The sequence below is a fragment of the Cantharellus anzutake genome, assembly GCF_015039405.1.
Source record: "Cantharellus anzutake strain C23 chromosome Unknown EI90scaffold_11, whole genome shotgun sequence".
Taxonomy (NCBI): Eukaryota; Fungi; Basidiomycota; class Agaricomycetes; order Cantharellales; family Hydnaceae; genus Cantharellus; species Cantharellus anzutake.
In genome coordinates this window covers 705,278-717,307 of record NW_024066961.1, presented here as the reverse complement: position 1 = coordinate 717,307, position 12,030 = coordinate 705,278, and the positions used below count along the sequence as shown (strand labels likewise).

Below are 12,030 nucleotides of genomic sequence, written 5' to 3'. Positions count from 1 at the left end.
GCCGGAACAGAACGAGCACTTTTGAGAGTTGTGTGTCTTGTCAGACTCGAGGCATCAGAGAACGTGGGAGGAGTCCACTTTCTGGACACGTCAGGGCTTTGAGTCATGATTGGAGTTGGTACAGACAATGTAGAAGGGCTATCTGGTCCGATGCCGATGGCTAGGTTGTGCGAAGAGCTACGAATGTTGAGGCGAAGGCCACCAAATTCCGCACGATGAGAGAATTGGGATCATTCTAACGACGTGAGACCAACACTGTTGGTAATCCTAGAACTGAATGGCCGAGACTGCTGCAGTGGTGCCAGGTCAAGTATAGCTGACCCAACTCCCTCATCAATGTAAGTGTTCCCTCGCTCGTGAATCCTGCCACTAGCACTCTACCTTCCCCCTGGCACCAAACACGCGTGACTTGGCCACCACCCACGCTGGGGATGGCACCTCAACGGCTGCTGATCTTCGTGACAGCTGTCACACATCGTCCAAAACGCCACTCGATTTCTTGCTCACCCCTTCACACTACCACTACCAAGCGGGCGATACAGGAACTACTACTCGGTAAAAACCCTTGCCCCCTCCTTCAATTCTTTCTGCTGCAAACTCATCCGAATACTACAAATTAGTTCAAACCTGCGAATCGTTCAAAACCCCCCCACCCCCCCCAATTCCAAATGTCGAGACCCCTTCGCCTCAAAACGATGCCAGGACCTGAGTTTACTCGAGTGCAGGTCCATTTGCCACCCCGGAATAGATCGTACAAGCGGGTGTGGGCGAAATATCATGTCAACTTTATCGCTCAAAACCAAAACCATGTATCGGATCTCTTCATGTACTGCGACCCATCGCAGTACCGGAACAATGGAGTCGTGAAGACAGGGTATGGGGTGGTTGGCTACTCCAACCAAAATGTAGTGTTTGAGGAGAGGGGGAGGGTCGGCAATGTCGATACATTCGAAGGGGAGATGATGGCCCTTCAAGTAGTGGCAGCGGAAATAGAAAAGACAATCAAGGCTATCAGTGCGGCACCCCAGCCAACCCGCATTTTCATATACTCTGACGATGTTACATCGATTGAACGAATCATCGAGCCCACGCCGAAAATAGGATGCCAGTACTCGAAAGAATTCCGGAAAGAGATGGGCAAGTTGCTGCAAAACCGGCCGCATATTGATATTGTGATAAGTTGGTGCCCATCCCACCAGGGCATTCAAGGAAACGACCGAGCAGATAGCCTAGCTAAGGCTGGTGCCCTTGGATATTAATGTCTTCGCTGTTGAATGCACACATGTATCATAATTTTCTTTTTTCTCGTGCATTGCACATGGATAATTATGTATCATAGTTCTCCTGTTCATTCCCATTGTGCAGCACGTATGTTTTCCAGCCCTACATTATACCCAAACCGACCCCCCTCATTTCAATGAGGTGTTCACTCACTGCACCAATATTAGTCATCCATTCAGCCACATTGTCATCATTCACATGTGTAAAATATGTATAACAGTGTTCCCTAATGAGTACAAAGATTCGCCCACTCCATGAAAGAGATTTCGCATCACTGAGTCTTGTTGGCACTCATCGAAGCTTCGGCTCGAAGCTTCTGAAGCTCGTCCTCCAACTCCTTGCATCTCGATTCCAGGTTTGTATACTCGTTTAAATCGACACCGCAGTGTTGGCACCCTGGGTCCTCCCCAATAGGGGGCCAACGTTCCATAGCTGAGAGTGGGTTGAACTCATCGTGTGTTCGTACCATGCCTAAATGCATAAGTGAAGCTTGTTTGATTGCCCTTGGAAACACTTGATTAGTACCTTGTCATCCAATCATATAAGGCATCTTACCGCTTCACCTTGTGGGATCTGGCTGAATGAGTGGCAGATTGGGTTCCCGTAGTTAGGGAGTCCGATACAGGGTCGATCTCTCTTATTTAATGACCTGTTAGCTCAATATCTTACATATTAGAGCGATGTATAATCATCTCCTACACTCTGAGCTTTTCCCGACGATTGCGCTGTTGCTGTGTATTAGCCGCCTGGCGCTCATCGGCTGTGGCATACAAACGAGGACGTCCGCGACCTCGTTTCTCCTTAGCATTGGTGATTCCTGCCTACGATAGACCAACTCAGTATTAAAAAGCTATTGGGATGGCAAAGTCGCACCTGAGGAATATCCATGACAGCTTGATCTGAACTTTGTCAGAGTTAATCCCACGCCAATTGAGGTCACGAGCCTATTCTCGTTTCGACAACCTTTGACGTCGTCTGGTCTCTTCACTGCATCCCGACAATCTGAGGGTAACTGCTGGTCATTGTAATGTAAGTACTATTCTGTTTGCCTTTCATACATGATCTAAATCCTTTGCCTTCTCTAATAATTTGTGGTCTCGACCTCATTGGACAGCACCGCAGCCACCAATCCTTGTAACTGTTAAGTACTTTCCCTGTTCACCTTGCGTACATGTGTCATTCGAAACTCGTTCTGATCTTTCGTTTGCTTGCAGCCTTGTCACGACGTCACCGTGACACCTGCTTAATCAACCAACCTGTCTCAGGCTCCAGTGGGTATGAATCTCATTCCCTTGTACACACCTCGTTCACGTTGCGACTGTCAGGGACAGCTCCGAAAGCGGCGAGGTCCCGGCGCGAGGGACTCGATGGGACAGATGTCGGCTATGCGTAGCGGCGGTCCCGTTGCGGGGTGAGCGTCCCCGACCACTTAGTCTGAAGTGGGGAGTTGAATTATCATTAAAAAGGGGAAGCTACAGTACTTACCTGAAGTGGGAAGTTGAGAAGAAGGCTGCTTCTTCTGTTCCCACCCCAGGTGCTATTATATACATGCGGTTGGGGTCACGTGGGAGGAGCCACGTCATCCCCGCACACAGCCGCACTCCCCTGGGTATCTCCGTGGGAGATCCCGGAGGTGTGCCACTCTGTGAGCGGGAATGCGCACGGCGGGCGTGGCGATCGGGGGAGCGGGGTTAAGTGTGTAGTAGTACATAGAGAAGGGGAAGTCGACCATGGAACAGAAATAGAAAGAAAGAAGGAAAGGGGAAAGGAGAAACAGGGAGTGATAGCGGGGGAGCGGAGTAGGGCGGCGTGGCGCGGGGTCAGGTGGGGTGTGCCCTGACAGCGACGAGACACAGGAATCACAATCGGGTTCGTGCTGGCGTTGTTCCGTTCAGGAGCCTTCAGTGTTTCTAGAAGGCGGAGAGTCTTAGTGGCTTGCTGCCATCACGGAGATATCGATTGATCCTAGACAGTCTGGTCACCCAGGCCATTGGACCTCTTCCACGATAGGGGTGTGATCGGTCCTTCTACTTCACTCTCCACGTTGTAGCCTTTTCCCCTGCTTGATTGGCTTCCCAGATATTGGTCGAGCCCCATCCCAGGTCGCACGACGCTTTCTACATGGTCGATCTTGTCGCTGCCACCTTATCCCTTTCTCCGTGAGGCTGGAAACCTCCAGTTGGAGGTCATTCACTTGACTATGAGCTCTGAAGCCATGGAGGCCTCGCCTATTCCCATTCCCAATGCTAATTGACTTTGCCAGGGCATTTTCTATATTCGCCCACTTGGGCTGCTGTCGCATGATGGCTCGCTGCACCCCAGCCGCTTTCTCTATGACCAACGGATTGCGAGAGTGGAGGAGGTGATTAGTCTTGTTGTCGATCATTCACTGGGTGGAGCGATTCAGAGATGCAAGCTAAAGTTACCGTACTCCCACCATTACTACCATGCTGTGTTTGAGGTATTTGTCCTTCCATCCGAATCTCTCATTCCCCGACCATGGCTTCAAGAAGCCATTGATTCATGCATACAAAATGAATCCGAAATCTCCCCTCCAGAATACAGCCGCTTTCCTCATGGGGCGCGACGGTATTTGCGGTGCTTCGTTCATCCCATGCCCCTGCCTACACCATCACCCGAGCCCATTTCTTTCCCATATCCTGATCGCAAGGAAGGCTGGACTGTAGGAAAGACTTTCGGTGAGGTCTTCCTCAAGAGGCTAGACCCGTCAAAGTGGACCAAATCCATGAAGAGGGCGATAATGGATAATAACGAGAGCATTGCAGAATGCATCTGCATGCAGCACTGGGAGCAGCATCTCATCGGAACTACATCATCAGGACCGATTGGTATAGCTGATGAGGCGGCCTCTGCATTTTCCAATGCCCGTTATCACGACCGTTTCAAACCCGCTGGACCAACATATCCCCCTGGGGCGGTTCGGTTCTTTTCCCTGTGTACTCTTACCGAGGATGGAGATATCCTGCTGAGACTCGCTGGACATCCATTCCGCCTGCCACAGGATGATGATGGGGTCTCTTCTGAACCAGAAGAGTTCTTTAGCGAGAACGACTGGGCAGAAGAAGAGGAGCCTTCTATGTCACCCTCAGAAAGGTATGATTCCTCAGTTCCATCAACACCACATACCTCTCGCCTCTACTCTCGTTCTGGTCAAGGGTTTCGTCAACGAACTCGATCTCCCCTTCGACGAAGCCCTTATCCCCGTCGATGCTCAGGCGCACCAAGGAGGGGACCTCCAGGGCTGCGGTGGGATTTACGCTGTCCTTTCGAGGTGCGAGAGGATCAGGAACGTCCAGTTCATCGAGCCCAACAGTGTGCACGTTGGGCGCCTCCCAGGTTGCCTTTAACCTGGGAAGTCTCACATCATTCCTCTCATCCCACAAACCGCCCAGGACGGCGGACCGCCGGATATGATCACTGTACGGCTGTAGAGTGTTCCTATGCGCCAGAACACCGTCGCCCTCCTTCACCTCCGGCCATGGAGGGTGTCCAGGAAGCCCAAAACCCATTAGCCCATGCCTCAGTCCCCACTTCCCAATCTCGACAGGAACTCCGTCCACTCCCCCCGTCATCCTCCTATGAGTCGTCATCAAGATCAAAAGCACTTCCGTGTGTGCCCGGACAGCATCACCCATCCCTCACTATGAAAGGCGTTCAGTTCGAAGCAGCCCAAATCTCACATATGTCGGCTCCTACCTCCCAATACCGACCAGGACCCCCTCTACCCCTCCTGCCATCCTCCTTCGAGCCACCATCAAGACCGAGAGTACCACCAGATATCACACGTTTCACCTCAGTCAAACAAATTGTGGCACGGGATGGAGGGACAGCGTCTTTGCTAAAGGACGCTATGATCATTCGAGGTACACATAGTATGTTTAGTAATGTCCTATTTGCTATTCTCATGATGATGTTGATAGGTGCGCCTCGTTCACCCATTCCGCTACTTTCCCCTGGTCCTGAGGCTGCAAGCCATGTTGAGAAATGGAGAACAGAGTTGTCTCGTAAGCTCTCTACTGTTTCCTTTTCTATCGGGATACCTCCAGTCTAATACATAGAGGATGTCTAGAAGGTAGTATCAAGTGGGCGTACCGTCAGAGGCTGATCCACATTGTGGCCATGAACACTGATAAGATTTTCCCCTACAATGGAACATACGCCTCCTGGGTGAGCGCTACACCCTCAGCGAAGACAAGTGTCTTGAACGCTTCTCCAAAATATCGAGAGTTCATGGACTTTTGCCAGAGACCAGTCAGCTTCGATCCACTCCGCCCATACCTTGCGCTCATTGAGCTCCGCCCCCCTTTTCATTATATCAAAGCGCCACTCGTTAACATCAACTTGCTTCGTGCTCCTGATGGTTTGAATTGGCTCCCAACGTCTGAGTGGAGAGAGAGACTCTTAGGCACACAGTCCGTGCTGAAGCAACTCCTTCACCTCGTTCAGAGCACTGTCTCTCGTCTCTGCCGAGCAGAAATCCTTCCCTCTCACCGTGAAATCATCAGAATACTCAAGCATGAGTTGGAGCTCTATCTCGACAAGCTGCTTCAATCCCGCATGATTGCGGGATCCGAGACATATCATTGTGAAACTGTTGGCGAGATCGAGCGCCAGATTGGAGAACTACGAGGACTTCTTCGCTATTGCCTTCTCGTTTCCCTTGATGCGTGTGCCGTATTGGGTGGTATGGAACTTCCGACGTGGCCAGTTCAAGAAATAGCCATTGGAACTATTTTTGATGGCTCAGATGGCACTCACTCTGAGGTTCACGACCTCACTCTCAGCGCCTCTGCCCAAGCCTTTGCCCTCACTCTAGAACGGTGGGGAATTCCCCATTGGAGTGTGGAATATGGTGAAAAGCGCTTTGCAGTTTGTCGATCATGTCCCCCTCTATTCGATCATGCAGCAGAGCATGCCCTTCAACAGGAGATACGGAACCGTGCTCAATCCAAAGACTCGAGAGGCATTGTGAAGGGGGATATTATTGTTGGGTTCGATTTTGTTGTTACGGGAACCATCACATGTTCTCGCCCTCAGCATTACGTGTTCGTGGCTCCACGAGATGATTTCTCCAGTCAGCAATTTGTCATGGAGCAATGCCTGAATGCACTCGCCCCCGAGGGGAATCCTATTCCGTTCAGCGACTTCACTGTTACAATGAAGAGTGTGCTACAAGGAGTCTGGCTAGATTTAAAATACGAAGAGGGCCTTCACCATAGAGCAACCCTGGAAGGAACAAAATGGGAAAAGATGAGAATTCCATTCGCCATTGGCGCCCATACTCCACTGTTGACAGCATTTGTCAAAATACCTCCCTCGTACTACCAACCTAACCATCCCCTTCCATCGTCTAATCAATCTGTACCCTTTATTGGCCTGTCTAGCGCTTTTTCGTCGCCTAGGGTTGACTCTGCCGCTGCTGATGTTTGGGTTGGCATATCCATACGCCTATCAGGTCCGGTACTGGAGCTACGTGATGACTTGGAAGCGGTCAAGATGCGGGGCATTCTTGCCTTTCGAGAAGTCCGTGATCCCTCCTTGAACCGGAAAGTGGAGGGCTGGGATGGCTTGATGCACACTCTGAAGTTGCTTTGCAAGACACAGGAGTGCAATGAGAGTCTCAGGTGATACCTCCAATCAAGATTTTCAGGTGCAATTCTCAGAGATATCAACATGCACGACTACACCCCAAGCGGGTATACTGGCATCTATGAGCTTGGGTACATCGGTGAGGTCTTTTCTCGCCCATACGATGAAGCCACCACCAAAATCCTCCTGGATCGCGCTCCAGCGCCACTCATCCCTCGAGGCCCAGACACACTGCCAGCCGAGATAACAGAGCTGTGGATGCGGATGTACTCGCAAGATCTTTTCGAGTATAATCGCTTCCCGATTATAATGGCGACAGCCGGCCAAGGACGCTTGCTGTTTAACGTCATCGAGGTGACCTTCAGGCATGAAGCGCTCGAAAGGATGTGCTTGCACAGGCCTCTTGAGCTGAACCAAGAGGAATATCTTGGACTCCTTCGTTTTTGTCTCATCCTTTGTCGCCTTCAGCGCTTCAGGCGCACATTCCGTCAACGGATCTACCTTTCGGAGGGCTCTATCTACCCCAGTGTTGTCCGTTTCATTTCCAGCACTGGAAGGCAACTTTTTGAGGGCATCGAATGTCGATCGAATGAGATGTTAAGGAAGTCCGGGGGCCCATCTCAAGAGGAGTTTGAGTCCATTCACTGGCAGCCAAAAACCGGGCTCTTCGCACTCAAAATGGCGGAGTTCCCACCTGCTCCTCCAAACAAGCCAACCAGGGAGGATCTATGTGGCGAACTGTAGTCGGAGAGTTGCCTAGCGTTGCACAGCGGCTGTCGTATTTGTTGTCTATGCCTCCGTGTACTCCGGCGTCTTCTACCCAATTATTTCGTGCAACGTAGATTGTGTTCTCGTTTGGCACAGCACGAAATGATGTTGTATGATATATGTCATCTAATCCTCACATCTGGCTATTGAACGCCATTTAAACCATTTTAATTTTTACTCAACTTGATCCTTATGTCCTTATAAATAAGTGTACTTGGCGGCATTTCATTTCAACCAAACGCCAAACATAAATTTGTAGAATACTGATTACCACTTAGGCCGAAATGTTAGGATTGGCTATTACTCTCAGGGCGCCCTGCGTGGCAGCCTGGCAATCCATTTGTCCATTACCCCATCCCTTTCTTCGCTGGCCTCTGCCTCGTCAAGAAGCTGAGCTACTGACCTAGCAACCTTCCCAACATCAGCCCCTTTATTTAGAAGAAGTTCTTCCCCAGCATCATTAATGAGCTGCCAATGCAAGGAAACATCTGGCTCGTCGAGTGGTGACTGTTTGCTTTTAATTTGCTCAGCAATGACATCGACCTTAACCAGGAGTTCAACATCTTGACTCTCGAGTGCTTCCGAACAAAGGATCGTGGCAGCCTTTATAGCCGCCCTCCACACCCCGTTCTGTGCACACCTAAGGAGGTGGTCATAGGTGATGGGCTCTCCATTTGTACTTGCTGTGGAGGAAGGAGATTCTGAACGTGAGCGAGAGTCATGTTCATTCTTGACAGTGAGATAGCTGACGCCGTTGTTCTTCTCCCTCAATCCTGACTGCCCTTTAATCGGGCTGCTTTGGGGTGTTGGGTTAATCACCTTAATCGGTGGAATAGACGCCATTCTTGGGGATCGGTCCATCGTTCCACCCCTTGGCTTCGCCAGAATATTGTCCCCATTTTGCAGCAAAGGATCAATGGGAAGAATGGCGGTACTCATGCTATTCCCGCTTTGGGGCATCAGATTAAATTGCGTGATGGCCACTGCGGGAGAGGCACTGCATCCTCCCTCTCTGGAGATGCTTCTTCTGTTTTGCGGCTTCAGATTGAAGTGAGGCATGGTGTGCAATGCCCCAATCTTCGGGGCTTCGTCCTCGCTTTGTGGCATCAGATCGAAGCGAGGGGTGCTGGGTGCCGTGTAAGATTCTTCCATCATCAGGACCTCGTTCTCACTCTGCGTTGTTAGATCGAAGTGAGGGATTGTGTAAGATCCTCCAATTGTCAAGACCTTGTTAGGTACGGGTCAGCAAACGGGGACGACTGGCAGGGACAAGGCTCCGGGGTTGGGCTTCGGCCTCAGCGACTCCAAGAGAGCACTGTGCCCACCTACTGTCTCAGTGCCCACATTTCGAAGTGGCTTGGGCTGCCTTGTTAGGGGGGACAAACCATGTCAATATTCAGACTAAAGTTATAATAATGTAATATACATATATATATAGTAAGAAACTGAATGGGTCAGGTGACAAATGAAACAAAAGGAAACAGAATAAGGGCTGGCATCTGGGTCAGAATGCATGGTCATGACAGACCTCGTTCTCACTTTGAGGCAAAAAATCGAAGCAAGGGATGGTGGTCATTGTGTGGGATCCTCCAATCTTCGGGACCTCATTCTCATTGTGTGGCATAAGATCGAAGCGAGGGGTGGTCGTTGTTGTGTGAAATCTCTCAATTTCTGGCACCTCATTCCCACCTTGCTGCATCAGATGAAAGTGCAGGAGGATGGATGTGTGGGACTCGCCAGCTGTTACTGGCGAAACCGATCTGTCTGATTCATGCAGCTGCTCGCTAGGGGTCTCTGGAACGGTTGTTTCGTTTGCCTGACTAGTCCCAGCTGTCGTTTCCGGCATTGTTTTCACTACGTGGTTGCTCACGACTGGGACCTTCCGTCCAGGCTTAGCTCTCGCCTGTTTAGGCTTACTTGATATCCTCTTCGACCTAGTCCTCATCCGTTTGGGGCTTGGATGACTTGATGTCCCCTGGTCATTGGCACTAGTCACTTCTGGCGAGTCTGCCTTGCATTTTTCTGGACGTCCTGCTTGAGTGCTGATGGCCACTGTCTTGGCCACGGCCCTGCATACCTGATCTTCGGGCAATACATAAGATCGAACCTCACCCTTTGGGTCTGGAGCCCAGTGCACTACCTCGCGTTCCACATATTCCTCTGGACAACGGTACCTCAGCTCTAACCTTCAAACATTTACTGATATACCCTTACCTTCGGTCATGGTCTCGACTCTCAACCTCTGGGCTGGAATGGTGTGAGAGAGTTGCAACAAGCAACGGGCAGTTTCACGTGGCGTCCAATTGGATGGCAGTGACTTATCCAAGCATGGTACTCCACGATGCCACCCGGCAAATCGAAGGTGATGCTCAAGTAAGAGGGGGAGAATGTTGGCACTCTTCCAGTTGTCCTGCACCTCGTCAGCTGAGCCCACTTTATCACCTAGCGTGTATGTCAGTGTCAGGGCACACCCCACCTGACCCCGTGCCGCGCCGCCCTGCTCCGCTCCCCCGCTATCACTCCCTGTTTCTTCTTTCCCCTTTCCTTCTTCCTTTCTATTTCCGTTCCATGGTCGACTTCCCCTTCTCTATGTATTACTACACACTTAACCCCGCTCCCCCGATCGCTGCGCCCGCCGTGCGCATTCCCGCTCACAGAGCGGCACACCTCCGGGATCTCCCACGGAGATACCCAGGGGAGTGCGGCTGTGTGCGGGGATGACGTGGCTCCTCCCACGTGACCCCAACCACATGTATATAATAGCACCTGGGGTGGGAACAGAAGAAGCAGCCTTCTTCTCAACTTCCCACTTCAGGTAAGTACCGTAGCTTCCCCTTTTAATGATAATTCAACTTCCCACTTCAGACTAAGTGGTTGGGGACACTCACCCCACAACGGGACCGCCGCTACGCATAGCCGACATCTGTCCCATCGAGTCCCTCGTGCCGGGACCTCGCCGCTTTCGGAGCTGTCCCTGACAGTCAGTCGGTGATCACCCAGGCTCAACCTGAAGACATACTGATTAACATCCGGAGTTGTTTAGCACACAACTTGCGGCACTCCATGGGCTTACCAAACTCCTTGTCGATTTCAATAGCGAAGCCATCCTCGTTTTTCATCACTGGTGTATAAAAGTCCACATTATCCTCATCTATAGCCTTCAGCTTCACGCATACATCGCTGCCACCTGGATGCCTCTCTAAGTCATCATTAAAATGGACAGTTTTTTTGGCATGTTGCAGGATGGCCTTCATAAGGCCCGATATACTATGTTCCTCATTCTCAGACTTCACAGGGGCCTTGAAATCACTAAGGTGACGGAGGAAAGCTCTACAGCAAGTTAGCATAAGCAGCAGGAAAGGGCCGGATATACAGACTTTTGTTTGGCAGCATTGGCATCAGCAAAAAATTGTTATGCTCCTGAGTGCTCCGGAGTATCGAGAGCACTGGGAGAATCAGGAGGAGATTGGCTGGTCCAGGAACAGCCCATTTCCTCCGGAGTTGGCTAGGTACTCCAGGGCACTCCCAGGAGGGCCTGGAGCATTGCTTTGTGCACAAACATATCCAGTAAATACAATTTAAATGCTTCAAAGTGTATAGGGGTGAGAAGCTTCTGGGAGCTCCTGGAGCATTTGAAAATGAAAAGGAAAAAAAGAGGGAAGATCCCCCATGAATACCTCCTACCACAAGACTAACACAACAAGACACTGCTTAACATTTAGATCAAACACTATACTATATATCAAGGACACTGAGACTCACCAATACACAATCAAAATTTATGGCCTGATATATGATTAATCTAGCAACTTAATCACTTTCGGGCTGGCAGAATATGGGGGAGGGGGAAATGAGGGGGAAATGAGGGGGAGAATGAGGGGAGAATGAGGGGGAGAATGAGGGGGGGAATGAGGGGGGAATGAGGGGGGGATATAGAGGGAAATGAGGAAAATTTGAAAAATAGGGACTTCTAAAAAGTTGAAAAAAATAATTAGGGAAAAAATCAAAAAAATTCAGGAACTGTAGTGCCTTTGAAGTGCTTTCAGGATATATAATTATTTGCAAAATCGAGGAAGAAATGATGGAGAAAAATGGAAAATACTTTCGGAGACCCAAGAAATAATGAGAACTGAATTGATGGGAAAGTCTGAAAATTGAATAGGGAAGTGAGGGGAAGCCTTGTAGCATTGTTATTTTCTGCTGTTCTAATTTTTCCTGATTGTTCTTGGTCTCACTCCCAGCTGCTACTGGATACTCCTGGATACTCCTGGAAGCTCCTGGGAGGGTCCAGGAGCAGCTAATGGAAAATACTTTTGGAGACCCAAGAACTGAATTGATGGGAAAGTCTGAAAATTGAATAGGAAAGTGAGG

At 50.2% G+C, this 12,030-nt stretch overlaps 2 protein-coding genes across 2 annotated transcripts; both read right to left on the bottom strand.

The window, feature by feature from the left end:
* Nucleotides 1-1,552: 1,552 nt before the first annotated feature.
* EI90DRAFT_3119684 (uncharacterized protein) lies at nt 1,553-2,169 on the bottom strand (the record flags this gene model as incomplete). Its single annotated transcript, XM_039063233.1, has 4 exons — nt 1,553-1,784; nt 1,837-1,917; nt 1,981-2,102; nt 2,155-2,169. The coding sequence occupies 4 exons, from the start codon at nt 2,167-2,169 to the stop codon at nt 1,553-1,555; spliced, it is 450 nt and encodes a 149-aa protein (XP_038919214.1).
* A 5,796-nt stretch (nt 2,170-7,965) lies between these two features.
* On the bottom strand, nt 7,966-11,006 carry EI90DRAFT_3119682 (uncharacterized protein; the record flags this gene model as incomplete). Its single annotated transcript, XM_039063232.1, has 4 exons — nt 7,966-8,886; nt 9,737-9,819; nt 9,874-10,101; nt 10,733-11,006. 4 exons carry the CDS (start codon nt 11,004-11,006, stop codon nt 7,966-7,968), a joined length of 1,506 nt encoding a protein of 501 aa, XP_038919213.1.
* Nucleotides 11,007-12,030: the final 1,024 nt, after the last annotated feature.